This window comes from Penaeus chinensis, chromosome 7 (assembly GCF_019202785.1).
Source record: "Penaeus chinensis breed Huanghai No. 1 chromosome 7, ASM1920278v2, whole genome shotgun sequence".
In the NCBI taxonomy this organism is placed as follows: Eukaryota; Metazoa; Arthropoda; class Malacostraca; order Decapoda; family Penaeidae; genus Penaeus; species Penaeus chinensis.
This window is the reverse complement of record NC_061825.1, coordinates 39,965,743-39,985,742: the sequence shown is the minus strand read 5'-3', so window position 1 is coordinate 39,985,742 and position 20,000 is coordinate 39,965,743. Positions and strand designations below refer to the sequence as shown.

The window sequence follows — 20,000 nt, the reverse complement described above, 5'->3', positions numbered from 1 at the left end:
ATGAAACCATAATGGTATGCAATAATCATAATGGGGACTCAAATTCCACTGTATTTTCATCCATATTATGGAAATAATCAGCCAGTGAATAATAGACATATCCTGAGCTGCCTTTGGCCACACTGACAGTTTTACGGATTGGACTAATGGATTAGCGGAATTATAACCTCAAGGATGAAGGTAAATGGAATCCTATTAGATTCACAGAGTGACAGGTGCGCAAATCCGGGAACTAAAGGAACGAGGGATTCGCGGATTCACGACCCTCGGAGTTACAAAAACGCGGAGGCTGCAATGGACATAAACATTGAGGATCTCCCTGATGAAATTATCATTCAAATTTTGCATTTTCTCAGAAGCGAAGACCTCATTTCCGTGTCATGCGTGAGCAACAGACTCAGCGCCATCGTGAGCGACAGGGATGTCGTGAGGTAACGTTCCTGTTTGGTTTCCAAGTGCTGTTCGCGAGTCTAAATCTCGGCCTTCTCATGGCTGTGAGTAATTTAGTCACCAAGATCGTAGCTTCTGTCACTCTGGAGAATTACAAATCCGAAAGACATCATGTTTTTAAACTGATTTACTTATTAAATGTATAACGGGTACAATTTTGGTATACTGCCTATTAAGTAAAGGTAAACATTTAATGGAACTGAAGATTAGTTAATTCAAGACACTTCATTTGTGACACTTTCTCTGTAAATTTCAAAGAAATTGGTAAATATTCAGAATGCCTTTGCATGACATTATGACGGTATTGGTGTCGATGGATAGCTCTTACCTTCTGCTACCGATATAAGTAGAACATTTGTTGCAGGACCCCGAACCCCACATTTTTGGGCCTGATAGCAGGGGAGGGCAAGTAAAGGTAGTAGGGAAATTGCGGGGTAAAATATGAATAATTTATATAGAATAAGTCACTATATTGTCTAATACAAGAGGCTGTGCCCCCCTCCCTCTGGGGTCTACTGCCACCCAGAACTGTCTGTTGGCTCTTTGGAAAGGGCAAATAATTCACCTTTGGTAATGTATTCTTGAAAGACAAAATTCAGTCTGGTTCCTTATCTGACAATGAATTACCAGGGTGTGTGGAATTTGTAGAAATAACATTTATTGGTATCATCTGTCATTTATGTTATAGTGAAGCTGGCATGATAATATAATTATTAAAGTAGCTATACTGAGTACATTGGATGAGGCAAAATAAATCTTTAGAATTGGTTTGTTAAATTGTAATGTGACATGCAATTGGTATTAACTAATATGATAGATGATTGATAGATATTTATATTAGTAATGCTATGTACACAAAGTATTTGAAGAACTGTATATTATTACAGTTTATTATATACCATATCTGAAACCCAAAATGAATATTTGTATTAGAGTCATTATTGAACTTTATTATAAGATATATGGTAATTACAAGGGAGATGTCAAATCAAGGAGGCATGAGGTGTGGACTGCAGCCTTTTCATTCATTATTTGTTTCTTTTTAGTAGTTTTAGAAGAAATTTTTAAGATTTAAAGATATATATATATTATTTCACTGAAATTGTAAGAAAGAATTTGTAATAATGGTCAAAGGACATTAATCTCAATGACTTGTTGAAAAGCCACCACTTTATACTTTGATTTTCTCTATTGTACTGTAATTGATTTGGTGTGTTTTGGTTTTATAGTGGATGAGATATACTGAATATATTTATATATATTTTTCTGAATTTTTTAAAAATAATTAAATCGAATATCAAATGTCAATGTTAAGGTGATGCATTGCCATGATATATTTTTTTCTACTTATCTGTTAAGTACATTACTGGAAGCTATTTTGAAACAAGGCATCTTATTTAATTGTTCTTTTTTTAATTTCTATGAAGTCAGTTTTAATCTACTTCAAAATTTAATCCAATACTTATATCTTCATGTACCTTTATATTTTGTATTTTTCATTCTTCTTCTAGTATGATTGCATACTTTTATATATTTTCTTAATTATTCAGAGATCTGGACCTGAGAAGGATTTACAAATGCACCACAGAAGACCTGAAACTTTTCTTCCTCCCACGAAAAAGATGTCACAACATCCAGCACATCAATTTAGAGCATGTTTACTGGATCAAGGTCCCAAATTTTGTGGTGAAGCTGAAGAGTCTTGTGTCACTGAAGATGAAAGGAATTCCTCTGACCTTTTTGCAACTGAAGTGGATTTTAACGTCTTGCTCAAAGGTGGGTAGAGAGAAGAGGACATACCTCATAGCATAAGGGTATTGACAAGAATAATACCCTGATGGGATTTTGATTATTATTAGATAACATAATTTTTTGTAGAATGGTGTTTTTGATGATTTATTTGATAGTAATTGATTATATATATATATATATATATATATATATATATATATATATATATATATATATATATATATATATATATATATATATATAGAGAGAGAGAGAGAGAGAGAGAGAGAGAGAGAGAGAGAGAGAGAGAGAGAGAGAGAGAGAGAGAGAGAGAGAGAGAGAGAGAGATAATTATTTATTTCTAAATATTTGTCTAGATAATTCACAGTATCCTGGTCAACTTTTTTTTATACATATTTTAACATATAATTATTTTATACTGGGTCTGTTTTTAATCTATATTCTTGGGACATGTCTGAGCATTTACTAAAAAAATGCTTTGAGGCTTGCGGGACGACCAAAATCTGGGCATTAGGCCTACCAGAGCAGTGACTCTCTTGGGTGTGTAGCTAGTAGGCCCAGACCACATGAACACTCACATGCAGTATTGAGCCTTCTTGCTTCCTCAGTTAGCCACTTTTTTGCAGATGCGGTTTTGCTATACTGTCATTTTAGGAGACCTCCATTTGATAGACTTTTAAAATTAAGCTGACTTCATATTATCTCTACAAATAGGTTATGCTCTGTGCAATATAGGTATTTTGATGTTATTAGCATCATCTTTTCTACATTTTTACTCTATTCAGATTTTGAAAATTATCATTGACAGTAATAGATTCTTATTGTTGTTTACTCTTCATATTATCATGCTCTTTTCTACAAATGCATTTTTGCTGTCTTGCCATTTTCTGAAGTCTACATGTATCATTTGTTATGCTTTATCATCATGCTAGTAATATACATATTATATCTCCAAATAGTTTCACTCTGTCCAATACAAGTAATAAGTTATTTTATATTTTGCGTATTATTTGTTTTTTAAAAATAAATGTTCACCTATGCTACATCAAAACAGTAAGACTATTTTCATTGATCACACTTCATATTTTGTTTCCAAGTAGGTTACATTCTGTTCAGTACAAGAAGCATCGTGCTAAAGAAGGATAAACAAAGATTTTTTTCTTGTAAATATTTATTTTTTCTCTATTCATGATGCATATTTTTCCACTGTTAAATTTGAAAACAATTATATTGGCACAAAGCCACTTTACAGTGCCTGCACATAGTGTAGTCTCCTTGCACACACCATACACATAGCACACCTTGTACCACTGATAATGATGGGCAGGTACAGGAACCTGAGCTTGGATATAGCATCCTCCCTGGAGATGGCCCTCTCCTAGGCATGGGTCATGGACAGTACTTAAATCATCATGAATGGGTGAAAATCCTGCAAGAGTTTGTGAACAAACTCTTCCTGAAGCTCACTATGTCAGTGTCCCTCCAAGTGCTTTGTGCACTAAGAAGGCATTAATGACCACCTAATCAGTCAGTTTGTACAGAACTTTAAAAGTTCATTTGATGGACTTGTTGGGTATCACTGAGTCACCTGGTCACTCATATTGACCTCCTTCATTCCAACATTGTAGTTGACAATGACTTTGAGCCTCTGTCGACCATGCCAGTCCAAGATTGCGACCATCTTGCTATTGTGAACCTTTGGTAACATTGTCACAGGCCTCTTGTACCATTGAAGGCAAAGCATTCCTGTCTTCATGCTGTGACAGTCCACATCACCATGGGCCTTTGCTTGCAGGTCTTTTGGCAATAATTGTGGTTGACACAAACCATGCCAATTGCTTTGACATGCTGACTCCCCAGGTAGTGAAAAAGGCAAGGAAAAGTGTACCAGTTATTGGTATGGTATGTCTCTCTCTCTCTCTCTCTCTCTCTCTCTCTCTCTCTCTCTCTCTCTCTCTCTCTCTCTCTCTCTCTCTCTCTCTCTCTCTCTCTCCTCTCCCTCTCCCTCTCCCTCTCCCTCCCTCCCTCCCTCCCTCCCTCCCTCCCTCCCTCCCTCCCTCCCTCCCTCCCTCCCTCTCCCTCTCCCTCTCCCTCTCCCCCCCCCTCTCCCTCTCCCTCTCCCTCTCCCTCTCCCTCTCCCTCTCCCTCTCCCTCTCCCTCTCCCTCTCCCCCCCCTCCCACCCTCTTTGGTGTATGATGTTCTTATAAATATGTTTATAAATATGTTTTTATAGTAGTGTAAAAATTTATCCACTTTAGCCCATTTGATAGTACAATACATGATTAAAATGTTTTCATAGTATGTAATCTGTTTTATTTGCATTTGTCCACTATAGTGTGTAATTTGACACATAATCCTTCTTTTTGCAGATTCAGGATTTATCAATAAGCTGGCCAGATGATATGGAGTCTGAGAATAGACAGCAATGGATAGGTGGCTTTGAGGAAGTAGCAGATATACTGAATGATTTAAAGTCACTACAAATACTGATTTATTCCAACCCAGCACCAATACTGGAACTTCTTACACTTTGCAAAGGCTTGAGGAAACTCTCCATTAACAATCATCATGCGCGCTGCTACTTTTCAACTCCAAGGGATTTGAACAGTAAGACCTAATCCTATGTTGACAGGATGGGGGGGATACATGCAAGGTCTACTATGGCTTTTTGTTTATTGATTGTCTTTACACATAGATGGTTCCACAACTGCTTAATCACCAAGGAGTTAATTAGTAGTCCTACTTATCCCACCGTTTGCCCTTTTCCATGTTTTTTGGAAAGATAAAAAAAACTATTAGTATTGTTAGTAACATTATAATAATCATAATGTAACAAAAATAATAATAACATTGATATTAATAGCATTAAAAAACAGATTAGACTTTTTTCCAGAAAACAAGGAAAGGCTAATCACCTTAAGACATGTAGGCTTACTAGTTGGTTGCTTGGTGGCAGAGTACTTGTGGAGCCATCTATGTGTAAACAGAATTCACAAAAGAAAATGACAGTAGACAGTGTGATTTCCCAGCACCATTGGGCTAATGTTGATTATAATATGAATTTTATATGGGTGATTTTATTGTGGTTCCAATATTTGTTTAATGCATAGATAAAGTTGATGAACTGATATTACTGTCTGCTAATCAATAACAGGTCATAAATACAAACTAGACTTCCCACATCTGGAAGAACTTGTTATAGACCATGCTGATGGGGCTTTTCCATTCAGCTTAATTGTGTGAGTATATTTTGGTCTTAATTTTCAGTATATGCATGTGTTAACACACTATCTTTTGATAAAATGAACAAATATGGCAACATTGTAATGAAACTAACAGATTGATTTGTATCTGAAATATTTTTTATTTTTTGTTGCATCAATTAAATCTGAGTCATCATGCTTAACCTGAGAGAAAATGTTGCTTTGGAAAAAATATTTTCAAAGGTCTCATCACTATTTACAAAATCATTTAATTTTCTCAGAAGCCTCATTGACAGCATATCTCAAGGTTACAATTCTTCAGCTGAGTGGAAAACCTATTGGATAAATACAGAAATTCAGATGGATACAGAGCATGTTAGAAGATTGGGTAAGGCTATGACTTTCACGATCACTTCATGTTCTTTTTAGACTAGATATCTTAAGAACAGAACACTTTTAACTTCTGTGAAGTGATAAGCAGGAATTTTTGTTAGTATGCAATATTCATGGATATCAGTTTTAGGCTTAATTGGAGGATAACTTCTAAGGAAATATACTTTTTCTTGTAACCAGCCTCTACTCTTTCCAATCTTAGGAAAGAAAGAAGTAGCAACTCATGCTGGACTCTGGAGTTCTCTAATTTTCCAAGTCTCATTTAAGGAAATACTGTGTGTTGAAGACAACTAATTAAAAAATCTAAAGAATAAGAAGTACAGATTAGAAATAAAAATAGAAATAAAAATAAATTAATATTGTGTGTAAGTTTCAGCATTTAAAACATTTAGATATCAGCAGTAATTGATAGCTGATTAACAAAGAAAGAAATAGAGAAGAAAAGAAACGAAAAGGAAAAAAAGAATATTCCATAGGTGAATTGCCAGTTTCCTTTCCTGAGACTGGACATTTTACCCCATCAAACTGCTTGATCTGTGTCGTGCGTCTGTACACTGCAGAGACGCGCCAAAGCGCTACGAGCCGGGTGTTCAGCTTGATGTGACGAACTCCAGCACTCAAAGTCGGCTCATTGCTAATAATCTCCAGAGCGTAGAATTTTTAAAAATTTTCTTCATCCGTCAGTAAAGGGTTAAGGGGACCATCTCAGGGGGGGTCACTTTGTGAGGTAGCTAGCCTATGATAGACATACATAAAGGAGGAAACTACCAAATGGCTATTGCTCCTCCAAAGAAATAACCTAAGTTAGGTTATTTCTTGAGAGGTGCAAGGGCATAAGCTTCAACAGGGAGACTACATATGTAGGTAATTAACACCAGACACACCTGTTTGGAATTTTGCTTGTTGCAAATATGCATATGGCATTTGATAATGCCATAATGCAAAGAGATATGAGTTCATGAATGTCCAAAGAACACTTTTTTGACCAATATCCCCCCTAATCCCTGGCTCATTGTCGTTGGGGTGGCATAGGAGACGGAGACTGGGGCCTAACGTAGGTGATCACCCCTACTTTGGACCTCAGCCCTCGCCTCACTAATTTTGCATGGTCTTTTCTTCTCCCCCTTTCCATTTGCTTCTCTTCTTTATCATCCCCTTCTTCTGTCACTTCCTAAGGTGTTAGCCATTCTGAAAAGATGAAAGGCTGGCCATGGGCACAAGATTCCCTTGGTTAATCGCTCAGCCCTTACCACTCCTGGGGACCCTGAGGGGCAGACCGTCTAGAATACACCTTCCTCTCTCCTAACAGCCTCCACTCCATCTTCTACTGCACTGTCTTCTTTATTGTCCTCCTCCCAACAGTACTACCTCTTTCCATGCCACCCATCTACCTCGCACCCTTGTCCTTCTACTGCTTCCACGTCTGCAAACCTTTTGAGTACCATTTTTGGTCCAGACAAATAGGATCAGTTCTTTGTGATTCCCTCTACAGCCCCATACTCTGACAGTACCCTTCTCTTCTAACAATGTCTCCAAAAATAAGTAGGCAAAGTTTACCTTTGCAGTCATTCCAATCGTTCACGTCTTGTCATAGTTACATCTGAGTCCCAAGCTCGTGCACTATCTATCCTGACTGACCTCACTGGCAAACCTATTCCTGCCAAACCTCACTCCTCCCTTAATACTACCATTTTATCCGGAACTATTTCCATCTCTCCAACTGGTTGTCCTAGTCAGACTGTGAAAACGACTTGCTCGCATGCCTCGTCGGCTATGATGCAGCAGCAGTCCAGTGCTACGCTGTTCCTTCCAGAGGCCAGCAAAAGTCCTACACCAATATTGCCAAGATTAGCTTCTGTAGATATGACCTCCTCCATGAAGTTTATATTGGTGGAGTGTCCTGCCCTATCCAACCAAATCGACCTCTTCCCCATCAATGTCAGAAATGTTGACATTTTAGCCACCCAGCCAAACACTCTCCACAGCCCGCTGCTCTCTATGTGCTCAACCTGGTCATGACTGTTCAAATTGCTCTGCTCAGTCATGCACCTGTGCCAATTGTGGTGGCTCCCACAATGTATTTTACAAGAGCTGCCCTGCCTACAAACACATATTTGATATAATCATATTTAAAAAGAAATAAAGATAAAGAAATAAAATATGATATAATATAAGATTTTTTTTTTTCTGGTATAGATTAGTTTCCTTTTTTATTTGATTTCATGAATTTATTTAATGTTTCAGTCAGGAGTATCTACTTTCATATAAAAAGGAAGAAAAAAAATGGTCCCTGTTGAAAACAATAATTCTGATTGACTTGGTAATAGTCTTATTAGAAAGTACGCTAAAAGAGTTTATATTTTGTGTGTGTGTGTGTGTGTGTGTGTGTGTGTGTGTGTGTGTGTGTGTGTGTGTGTGTGTGTGTGTGTGTGTGTGTGTGTGTGTGTGTGTGTGTGTGTGTAGATATAGATATAGATATATAGATATAGATATAGATATAGATATAGATATAGATATAGATATAGATAAAGATATGTAGATATATAGATATATATAGATATATATTATAGATAGATAAATAGATAGATAGATAGGTACATAACATCATTAGATTTATTTTAAATAATATTAGAGATAACGAAGTTTGGGGAGTGTCCATAGTTCCAACATCTTGTTCTCAGTTCTTTGTTTACATATTTTGCAGTACCATCCAGTGTTCATAATTTTCGTGTGCCTTGAAATCAGTTGATTGGAATCATGAGTTCATCAGAATGCGCATATAGTTTATGTAAACCTTAAAAAGAGAAAGAAAGAAAGAAAGAAAGAAAGAAAAAGAAGAAAAAAAAAAGATTGGGGGAGGTTCATTGCTCCTCATGCTTTATAGCGTGAAAAAGAAAAAAAAAAGGTAGCTAAAACTATTATCTTATGATCAAATGACTGGAGCAAAGTAGGCTTTGCTTGGGGTGGCCCACTTAATAGTAACAATTTTCAGGTTTCACTGATCTGGTTAATGTTCTAATACTATATCTAACCAGTATTTCTGGTGTTTGTAGAGTTTTGTACAAAATTCTGTACGATATTCTCAACTAACATTCAGTTACCTAATTCCAGGTAGCTTTGTGCTGAGCAAGTGTTCTACGCTATTCCTTGCACTCACACCCTATTTCCGTGAGATGGTTCAAGAGACTGGTATCCTGCACAATTTGACTGCTTTATCAGTAAAAGGCCAGACACCAGTCACTACAAACCTGTCCAACATCATTAGTTCATGTCCGAAGCTCAAGTGTTTAAATGTCCTGTTTGGATTGAATGTTACAGTGGTAAAACCTATCAACTTTTTGTTATATATTCAAAATATATATATATATATATATATATATATATATACATTTTTTTTTTCTTTTTTTTTTTTAATTATGCAGTAATTGCAGAAAATGACATTACCAAAAAATTATTAAATTTAGTTAATCTTCATAGTTTCCAGTTGTGGCATAATATTAACACTATGTTACAGGGTACAAATCATAAGTCTTCTCACTAATTGCAGGATACAAGGAAAGTTAGTGAAAAATTGCCTAAGCTGGAACGACTTAGTATATGCTGCCAGCCAGAACATGGACCTCCAAAAATTGTAAATGGAATTGCATTGCTTCATAACCTGACTCATCTCACAGTCCCAGTTTGTGCTCTCATTGGTATGTATAAATGTAATGTAGGTGGATATTTATTAATATATGGCTATTTACCTATACATTTTGATATTTATATATACAGTAAAAACATTTTAGTGGTTATATTGATATGAATTGCCAGTTACCATTTTCATTTTATTTTTTTTATTTATTTATTTATTTTCTTACAGAGAAGCTGCCTGACAAGGAGATAAATGTAGCAAGTTCTGAGGTAGTCTATACAGGAAGTTTTAAGAAAAGGCGTGTTGGGGTTACCCAATGTCAGTCAAATGCCGCAGTAGCTGCTTTTAACTTGGTGTTTGATAATTGTCCTCTTATTGTCATGCTAGAGATTGGCTTTAACACAAGGTGAGAGGGGTGCTTCATGTATACATAGATGTGTACACTTATTTGAGAGGGTAATTTCTGTAGTGAGTGCACATTTATTTCAAAGAAAGTTGCTGTGTCTATATGTTTGCACTTTCATTTGTTAAGCACTAATTATCATGAAGAACCTTGAGTCAGATAGTTGGAAACTAATTCTTTAATATTCTCTTCTCCAGTACATCATGTAGTCCAGCTAAGGTACTCTGGGAATGCTTGGAAAACATAAAGAAATTAAAGAGACTTACCCACCTAACTTTGGATGGAGTTCCTATTGCAAATGGCAATTTTCTTATCGGGGTAAATATAAATTTTCTTGTTTTAATAGTCATGTAAAATATGAGCATTATTCAAAGGATTTCATATATTATGTATAATCTTTGTTACTCCATATGTAATTATTATTATGCCATGTATAATCACACACACACACACACACACACACACACACACACACACACACACACACACACACACACACACACACACACACACACACACACACACACACACACACACACACACACATTTCTTTTTTTACAGATTACAAGAGAATGTACAAGTTTGAAATTCCTTCGCCTGAGAAGCTTGGGACCCTCAGGGAAGTGTGTGTACCTCTCCCACCTTATACAAGCTCTTGCCTGTTGTAAGAATTTAGTCAATCTCAGGTAATGTTTGTTTACACCTTTTTGTTATATGTGGTTGTGGGTGCATACATACATGTGTGTATTTATCATGTTTTGGTGAAAATTTCCCTGATTGATGCTAGAAGACATTTTGGCAGCTGGGATGACTCCTCAGAAGCCTGGCTGAACAAGCCCAGACATGGAACATTAAGCACTAATGCACTCTGGCCTTCTCAGTCTCACTCTTAATTGGATTCAAGTGTAGGGTGCTGTGTGTTAGCACATGTCATGCTCTTGTGAGAGTTGAGTGTTGTGGGGGAAAAAGGGGAGAGGGAAAAGGAGAATGAGGGTGGCTAAGCATTGGTGTTTATGTTTGTTCTGATGTGTGCTAGTGTGAGTTGGTGGAAGGCGTTTGCTGTGTTCGCATGTTTTATATGGTTATATATTCTCCAGTCACAAATGGTACATGGGTATGTCACAAATGGTACATGGGTATGTCACAAATGGCACATGGGTATGTCATAAATGGTATGTGGGTATGTCACAAATGGTACATGGGTATGTCATAAATGGTACATGGGTATGTCACAAATGGTATGTGGGTATGTCACATATTTCTAGTTGTATTAGCTGTTGTGTATGCATGTTATAAGTAATGTTTATTTGTCAGTTTGATTGTGATTTTAAACATAATTATTAAACTGTGTATTGTGAGGGTGTCCATATGTAATTGTTTAATGTGTTGCCAGTTCTAGTGTAGTTGTTTGTAATGAAGCTAGCTGCTGTGGTATTAATTTTTCTAGTTTATTCATATTTGCATGTGTGTCTCACATGCACAATAATTTAGTGTTGGATGGACAATTGTGATATAAGGTGTGTGTTTTGTGTCTTGTGTACAGCTGTAAGTTCCTCCTCAGGAAATCAAATATTCTGTTTGCTTTGCTTTCTATATTTTTTGTGTGTTGAACTTCATGTTGGTATGTAGTGTAGTGCTTGGGTATTTGTGTGGCGTGTTGGGTAGTTGTGAGTGGATTGAATAAGGGAATTTTGTGGGAGTTTGTGAGCAAGTGAAATTTATAGGTTTGCATTTATCAGGCCTAAAGTACATTTGCCATATGGTTTCCTAGTGCTTAAGGGAGTATAGGTCATTCTGGAGAGATTTCCGTCATCAGGTGTTTTAATCAGTCAATAGATGATACAGTTGAGCAAAAAGTCTAGCTGTAGAATTAGTAGTGGATAGTGGAAGATCATTGATGTAGTGCAGGAGAAGAAAGACAGATAAGATTAGAAGAACAAGATGAACACATTAGGTCGTATTAGAAAGAAATGCTGTGATTCAGTGAAGAGTTTGTCATGTGATTCCATAAAGCTGTAGTTTTTATGTCTGTCATTTGTGAGAGACTTTGTCCAAGGCTTTGGCGATTTCATGTCTGTCTAGGAGTTTGAATATATATATATAATTTGGATTCACATGATTATTTTGGTTAGTATGTGTTTTGGTTGGTATATTGTTTGCATCAGCGTGATTCAATATGTGCTTGTGTATGTGTTTGAAGGTTTTGGAGGTAATGGAGGTAAGGGAGATGGAGCCTAGTCATCTGCTTTGAAAATAGGGGTGGTGTCTGCACAAAACCCATCAAATGGGAGAGAGGATGGGGCATAGATTTAGAGGGAGGGATTTTCTTAGGACCAGTAGATTTGTTAGTATCCAGAGTATCCAGTATTTTTTTGTATTCTGTCTTCCTTAATGTTGAAAGTTGGGATGGATGAGTGGGGGCTGTTCGAAATGTTCGATGTCACAGGGTTTTCTGGTGTGAAGACAGAGTGGAACTGTGCTTTGTAGACGTGCTTTGTGTTCTGTTGTGGTGACAAGGGTGTCATTGTGGTCATTAATCCCTTACCACGGGGTCACGCACTGAGGCATCATAACAAACCGCTCAATATGTGGAGTGTGGATGTACGCTGTGGTGATGCACCAAAGCGCTATGAGCTGGGGTTTCGGTTTGATGTACCGAACTCCCACGCTCAAAGTCGGCTCATTGCCATTAATCTCCAGAGCGTAGAGTTTTAAAAAATTTTCTTTACCTGTCAGTTAGGGGTTAAGTGCAGCTGTGTTTATGGTGTCATATCTGTGTGCCTTGAAGAACTTGAAGAAAGGTCCAAGGTTGTTTCTTACATTGTCTCTGAGATATTTACTGGTGTGTTTGCATTCAGCCTTCATATTTTTAGCAAATGTTATTTTGAAGGATTTAAAGGTGGCCCAGTTCTCTGGTGCTGTGTCATTGCATGAATCTGCAGTTTCTGTTTTATTTGACATATGTGTAGGTCCCTGGAGAACCAGGAGAGTGTATTCCCACTCTGTTATTTGTGGTTGTTGATGGAAGTGTGTATGGAGTGTTTCCAGTTATTCAGGTTCTTGTTGAGGTGTTGGGATGACAGACAGGTATCTCTGTAATCCATGATGTCCAGTTTGAATGAATCCGCTCTAGAGAAGAGCAAGAGAGGTCCCTGTCTGCTTTTCTATCTGCCTGGTTGGAGGTTTATGTCAACAAGAACAATGTTGTGGTCACTTGGTCATGGAGCAACCTTGGTGTTTGTTATATGGAGTGTAATTTTAAGGATGAGATTTGATTACCAAACACCAGTGGGGTGTTTAGTAATTGTGTTCGTGTTGGTTTGAGTACTGTTCGTTATAGTAGATGGTTATGTTTGCATCTACTATTTAGTCTGGTGTCTTATCTCTTTGGGGAGTGACTGTGTGGGTGTGAGTGCCCACAGGTATGGCTGGGTGATGGAGGCTAAAGTTGGAGATCTACGGAGGAGCCGGAAGGCTCCCCAGTCGGCTTAGGACTGGGCAGTCCTTGAGTACTGCTGCTGTGGTCTTGCTCTGCTGGAGGATCGGGGATTGCTGATCTCACTTGCGGCCTCTGCGGCTTAAGTACATGAGCACTGTGTAAGTGTGCAGGGAACGAGGGGAACCCGCTGTTCAATGAGCACGGACACGGCAGCGGACCTGGCATGACCCAACCTGGGAAAGTATGCTGAGCTTTAGGTTGCGGGGTCGTGCTGCTACATCGTGAAAGTGAGAATGTATTTGTGATATCAAAGATGTTGTATAGTTGGTGACTGTTCACATGGGGAATGATGGAGTTTTGGGTATCTGCATTCATGTGGTCAAAAGGGGATATAGTGATCTAGTTGATGTCAGGTAGGTTGAAATCACCTGTGATCGAAATGTGTTTGTCCGAAGTGATGGGTGTAAGAGATGTGTGAAGGTTTTGTAAGTATTCTGTGTTGGAAGATGGAGGTCTGTTAAAAGCGGGAGCAAGTGATTTACAGTTAGAAATTTGTAGTTGATCCAGGTGATCTCCTAGTCTGTGTCATGTTCAGGCCCATGTTTGAGTCAAGTCTGATTTGGTAACGATGATGTCACACCCATCTCTCCCTATGTCTGTCAATCTGTCCCTGCATCACTGTCTGTAAGCAAGACAAGAGATGGTTTTGGGTGGGTCAATGAAAGGGGCCTTAGCTTGCTGGTTTATAGTTGAAGAAAGATATGAGACTCCCATGTCCCCGGGTGGAGGACGAGGTAGTGGAGCTGGACCCTGTGTGGCTTGGCCTTTCTGCCATGTCTTTCCCTCTCTGTCTTATTACAAGGTATATCAGGTGGCATGTATATGAGTGTGGGGTTCCTGGAAGGGGGATGTAATGCATAAGGGTTCTTCATGTTGTGTGTTGGAGTTAAAAAGTTGAATGGGGGAAAGAGAAGAAAAATTTGGGAGTGTTAGTAGAGCCACATCTACTGGAAATCCATGTAATACTGTTGTTAACTAGTCCACCGCATATCTGTGTAAACAATCTGATGCAGTCAATATGATACCAGCCAGCATGCCTGGACTGGTTACAACAGATATCATATTGGATGGCCCATTGTCCTCATTTCATTGCTTTTGCAGTGAAATGGAGGCAATTGGTAAAGACCAGGATTAATAATAGCATTAGTGTCTCCACAGAGAAGCAGGAGAAGGCTGGTGTGTCTAGCATGTGGGTTTGCATCATAATTTGTTTTGGAGCTTCATGTAGCAGCAAGGATAATTGACATGTCAGTGCTTGTATGTTCCAGGATGTGTGGTGAGAGGGTGTAATTGTCCTTGTTTGCAGATAATGTATTAGTGTATGAAAAGTGAGGGCTAACAGTGTACCTGTTATGATGCAGAAGGTATGGTGTGGCCTTGTGGCATCTAAAATGGGACATTATTATCATCATCTGTGGGAGTGTGTGGACATGTCCTCTTGACTGCTGGGTGATACGGATTTGTTACTGGTTATAACGACTTGAACAGCTATTTATAACATTTGGGTAGCGCCTTGCTGAAAACTATATTTTAAAAGTCTTGCTGAAAACCAATCAATGTAAATAAAAGGATTAAAAAGGCTAAAAAGTATTTGTTAATCTTAAAGAGGCAAAATGTAATGAGTTGTTTAAGTACTTAGTTGGGGGATGAGGGAGCTCAGGTAGACAAGTCTGTTCAACATAAAGACCAAAGTTTTGTCTTGTCATGAATGGGTTGATACAGAAAATTATATATTGCATATGACCTTTCAGCTTGCTGAACTTATTGTAATTACCCCCCCCCCCCTCTAGAATTCAGCAGAATTACCTGGCTCCTGGTACTAACATTTGCAAGGCCTTAGAAGAATGCAACAGTTTGCAGCGAGTATTCATCAGTTCAGAGCGAGACACACAAGCTCTAGACTTGAATGCTCTTTCCACTCTGATTGACAAGCAGACCAACTTAGTGTTTGTGTTTGTCGTGGGCGCTAGCACATCAAAAGAAAAATGCACCACTTTTACCAGAAAGTACAAGAAGTCGTAAGTATTGCAAATGGCGAAAAGTTGATTTTATTTAATTAATTATGTAGCTATCCATTTTGGCCTTTTTTCTTTTTCTTTACTCTATAATCACTTCTGTGATATCCTTCCTAAATCATAGTAGACAGTTCATTAACATGATAGTGAAGCAGTGCAACCACTAGTATTATGAAAGGTATTTAATAAATCTTACTAAGACTCCCCTTCCACAGAGTCCGTCCAGCACTTGTGGTTCGTGTGCGAAACATTTTGTATGACGTCTTCGATGATAAGAACTCTGACAATCGCACCACTCCAGCATGTCACTATAATGAAATGGTCACCTTTAGAAGTTGGGCCTTTGATTATGTAGCTTAGATATATTTATATTTTTTATATATAAAATTACGTTTATTCAAGACAATTATGTAAATGTATAAGAAATTTGTAAATAACAGTTGTGTGACTTTTGTTAATGTTTATGAGTTTTATGAAATGTTAGTGTCTTGTACTTACACTTTATGAACACCCAATCTTATCACAGAATATGAAACTTCCTCACAAAGGAGAGATTGCATTTTATGTATTGAACATTCCAGTGAAATAAAATCACTTAGTTTCATAGCTTGTTTGAATTCCATTACTTGTGAAATGAATAAAACATAGTCAACTTCAAAATAATGACTTTTCTGTAAAAATAAATGAATCAAAAATGTGGTTGCTTTTTATTCATAAAAATACAAAAAATAAGGAATCATTCATTTTTATCCGTACAGAATTAGGATAACATATTATTAGGCTATGTAAACCTTTAAAGGTTTAGAATTATGCAAACGAGCAGGAGGCCCATTGTTGCACATCTGTTGGTATTCCTGGGAGTTGATTCAGGGAGTCCATCACCTGTAGCGGTGTAATCATCATCTGCACTAGCTGATATTCACGTTGTATCCCACGAGTGTTATCCACAGGCCGAACCACCTCTAGGCACTAGAATTTTGAAGAATTCAATTAATATTATTACAACATGAATCATCTCTGACATGAATGTAGGTGTTTTATTTTTACTTTTTTCAATATAAAATAATAATGAAAATTTATTTCACCTTTAGTTGGTCAAATGCTTTGAATACGACAGGACGCTCAAAGCTCTGCATGGTCGACTTTCTCTGGCTGAATTTCAGGTATTCATGAAATACCATTTCAAAATTAAATGGCTCACCTTCATAAATCACTGTCAGGTGTTTCATCGCTATAATCTGTCAGGAATAATGCTGATATGATTTCATGTGATACAACTTTGAATAGTACTAATTAATATTGAAAACTATGAGTGCTTTTGGTAAAAGGCTATGGAAAAACTCCAAAAAGAGATTTCTATGGGATTTATAGCACCAAAGCAGTGTCATATGCATTAAGACACTTTACACCAAGGATAAAACTAACAAAACCAATAACACTACCATGCCAAGTGTAACTTTTCTCACCAAACAAAGCTGCAGAATAGACAGTCCCTGTAACATATTAGTTTTGGCTTCAGCTCTCATTATGGGCTGTGCTGCAGTAAACATCTCTGGTGTCAGCTTAGGCTTGTCTGCATTCATCTGGCTCACACACAACAGCTAGAAGAGCAATAAATTTATACTGACATTATTTGACCAATTTCACCCACTGCAGGATAGTTAGACTGAATGCTCCTGTATTCATAATTTGATGTAAAACCGACAATTCTTATTTAATACTTTTATTATATGATTGGTATTTAAGATTTCCAGATTTTTGATCGAATCTAATTTTACAAATTCTGGTAGTCCATGCATAAAACCTCATGCCTCATTATGTAACATTCAGATAGATGCACACACACACACAAAAATCTATATTTAAAAACTGCACTGACTACTGCTCTCACCAACAAGGTTTTCAGAGCCCTAATATCACGTGTTGTGTCATACAGTCTTTTGGTAACTCTCAGGACCTCATCAGTCTTCATCAGATCATCTATTTGAGCATTCCAGGTTTTGATGAAACTCTGTAAAAGATCGTTTATTTATTTATTTATTTTTTTTATGATTATTTTCATTTATCATTCAAATATGAATAATACTCTTAATCTTAACACAGCTATATGGAAATGAGTATGCCAACTTGCAAACTTTCGTAAAAGTAAACATGTAAGTAGAAATATCACACTTTCATATAGATTTTCTGTAACTAAAACAAAGCCAATACCTTGTGAAGAAATGTTTCAGGCAAGCTCAAGAGCAACTTTATGGTATTAACATACTGTGGCTCAAACTTTTCCTCAGAGAAAAGGTGTATTTGTCTGTGTGAGAATCGTGACTTGACTCTCTTTTCTAGCAGTTCGATAACATCAAGACGGCATGTCAGGCCTATTACACAAATTGGTGCCTGTTTGGGATAAAATGTATGAGACAAAAGAAAGTTCAGTGCATAATCACAATACTGTGAATACTATATTCCAATATGTCTGGATTTGTTTCAAAAGTTTGCTTAAAAAATAAGCATTATGACAAACCTATATCCAAACTTTATGTAAAATCATATTTAGCCTGTGCTGCTGACCTGGGCTGACTGAGCGACATCAAAGAGATTATAGAGTAAAGTCTGGTTGTGATGGTGGCAAAATAAGTCAAACTCATCGAGAAGGAAGATCACAGGTTTCGAGGTCTCTTTGCTACCACTGCGGAGTGACTCAAGCAAGAAGGCCAAGTTTTCTAATGGTAAAGATAAAAGGACATCTGAAGACTGATAACACATTGGGTGGCAGCTACTTTCACTCTGTTCAAAGATCTGGGTAATATTTGGAGTTTATAATTTTATTATTATCAAAATGAATTCCTGTTACCCCTTTTTTTTTTGTTACTTCAAGATTATAAGATCTTTCTCAAAACTGCTTATAATAATAAACTTGAAACACAACTAACCTGCAAAAGAACCAAAGACTTTATTTGCTGTTGCATTCTCTAATCTCAACTGGCACGTTATTTCCTTCAGAGCCAGCCTGTCGTCTGTCTGCAACAACCCTGACAGACGGACAACTACTCCTTCCCCCAAAGTTCCTGAGGAAGCGAGATTCTCCAGTATGATGTTCACAAGCTGGAAAATGAAAAAAATATATATATTTTTTTGATGGGAATACATAATTGGATTGGCTTACTTTGATTAATATGAATCACTATAACTCATAATGAAAATAATCCTAAGAAATACTATCTCATTTATGGTTATCAGGGTTCAAAAACCATTAAGTTGCATGATTAATACTGAATACTGAAATATATATAAAAAGTAAACAGGGATCTAAGAAACCCACTGAGGCAAAGCTTTGTTAAAAACCTGCCCAAATTTTACAAGAATAATCCTGAGACTTAAAGAAACTGCATTACACAAATTATTCCACAATTCAGCAATCCTATAATCAAAACATTATAAGAAACTGAGACATACTGCTGACTTCCCTACTCCTCTTGCTGCTAAGACGAGTGCAGAATTACTTTCTCCCAACTTTAAAGTCCTTGTCATCAACTCTTCCAAGTGCTTTGCCTGTGAGCTGTATGTGGACAGCAACATCTTTGCTGTAGGTGGAGAGTAAGGTATATTTAGTGTACATTTATATAACAATAATGTAAACACTCTCTATAGTATCTTTCATTAGTTCAATGTATGTTTTATAAGTGTATACTTATGCATTCCAGCATTTGCACAGTACTGGATATACCCTTCATTATCCTGTTTTTTATCTGTACATATATATCTTTAACCAATTGGATACAGGTGCCTTGCTGCCTGCACATGGCCCAAAACCCAGACACTAGGCTTACATGAACAGGAACTCTCGTGTGTTGTCAAGACTCATTGCCTCTCCTTTGCAATGTTACTATCCCTTTTTCTGTTTAAGAATTATTTGTTTTCCCTCCCCCATTTTCCAAGGTCTATATTTGTCATTTGTTATACTGTATCAGGATGATTATTGACCATTTTCCTTACACAATACCATCTCCCTAGGTAGTCATAACTCTTTGTAGTAGCAATAACAATAAGTAACAGTTTGTTCTTTGTGTCATTATTCTTATTTATTTATTTATCCCCCCCCCCCCTAATATTAAATTTTCTGCACTGTCTGTCACAACAGGCAAGAATAGGATCCTGAGTATAGAAATAGTGTCCCTCCTGAGGACTGCCCTCTTCCAGTCATGGCTCATGGATGGTACATTCCACACTCCTTTGCCAATGAAAATAATGCTAGAGCCCTTTCATTGAGTCTAATCACCCCCCAAGAGCTTTAAGCTTTTTGAGTCATTCCTGGTATCCCAGGCTTCAATCAAAATTCCCATGATGGCATGTTCCCATCAACTTTTAATGACAGCATTTTCACACCAACCGGATCTGAGGGGATAATAAAATCTGTGTATACTGCTAAATTCAGTTTATATCTTTATCACATTCATCCAAACTCAAAGTAACATGTGCCTGTTGTGTGTACATATATAAAAAATAATTACAGCATAATGCAATCAATGAATTCCCATAGCAGATAAAGCTTTAAGTAACGCAATGATACAGTAGCCTCGCAAACAGAACAAAGATGTACATGAATAAATATGATACGACAAGAATTCAATACTAACAGAAAACAGCATAATACAG

General features: G+C 37.2%; 2 protein-coding genes across 3 annotated transcripts in view; one reads left to right on the top strand and one right to left on the bottom strand.

The window, feature by feature from the left end:
* Window positions 1–16,047, top strand: part of LOC125027140 — a 16,269-nt gene extending 222 nt beyond the window's left edge. The window contains exons 1-12 of one of the 2 annotated variants that reach the window (XM_047616000.1): window positions 1–431; window positions 2,001–2,226; window positions 4,573–4,810; window positions 5,358–5,442; window positions 5,691–5,794; window positions 8,911–9,119; window positions 9,347–9,494; window positions 9,662–9,839; window positions 10,034–10,154; window positions 10,398–10,522; window positions 15,126–15,353; window positions 15,566–16,047. The exon at window positions 1–431 is cut by the window's left edge and continues 222 nt beyond it. In XM_047616000.1, the coding sequence (XP_047471956.1) occupies window positions 175–431; window positions 2,001–2,226; window positions 4,573–4,810; window positions 5,358–5,442; window positions 5,691–5,794; window positions 8,911–9,119; window positions 9,347–9,494; window positions 9,662–9,839; window positions 10,034–10,154; window positions 10,398–10,522; window positions 15,126–15,353; window positions 15,566–15,710 (2,064 nt within the window). In that variant the 5' untranslated portion in view covers window positions 1–174 and the 3' untranslated portion in view covers window positions 15,711–16,047. Of the gene's footprint in view, window positions 432–2,000; window positions 2,227–4,572; window positions 4,811–5,357; window positions 5,443–5,687; window positions 5,795–8,910; window positions 9,120–9,346; window positions 9,495–9,661; window positions 9,840–10,033; window positions 10,155–10,397; window positions 10,523–15,125; window positions 15,354–15,565 lie in introns of both variants that reach the window. The other variant, XM_047615999.1, reaches the window with a different exon arrangement.
* Window positions 16,046–20,000, bottom strand: part of LOC125027141 (origin recognition complex subunit 4-like) — an 11,413-nt gene continuing 7,458 nt past the window's right edge. The window contains exons 3-10 of the mRNA XM_047616001.1: window positions 18,801–18,928; window positions 18,278–18,449; window positions 17,916–18,067; window positions 17,562–17,741; window positions 17,242–17,361; window positions 16,817–16,951; window positions 16,436–16,588; window positions 16,046–16,319 (exon numbers count right to left, since the gene is read on the bottom strand). Of these exons, the coding sequence (XP_047471957.1) occupies window positions 16,158–16,319; window positions 16,436–16,588; window positions 16,817–16,951; window positions 17,242–17,361; window positions 17,562–17,741; window positions 17,916–18,067; window positions 18,278–18,449; window positions 18,801–18,928 (1,202 nt within the window). The 3' untranslated portion in view covers window positions 16,046–16,157. The remainder of the gene's footprint in view (window positions 16,320–16,435; window positions 16,589–16,816; window positions 16,952–17,241; window positions 17,362–17,561; window positions 17,742–17,915; window positions 18,068–18,277; window positions 18,450–18,800; window positions 18,929–20,000) is intronic.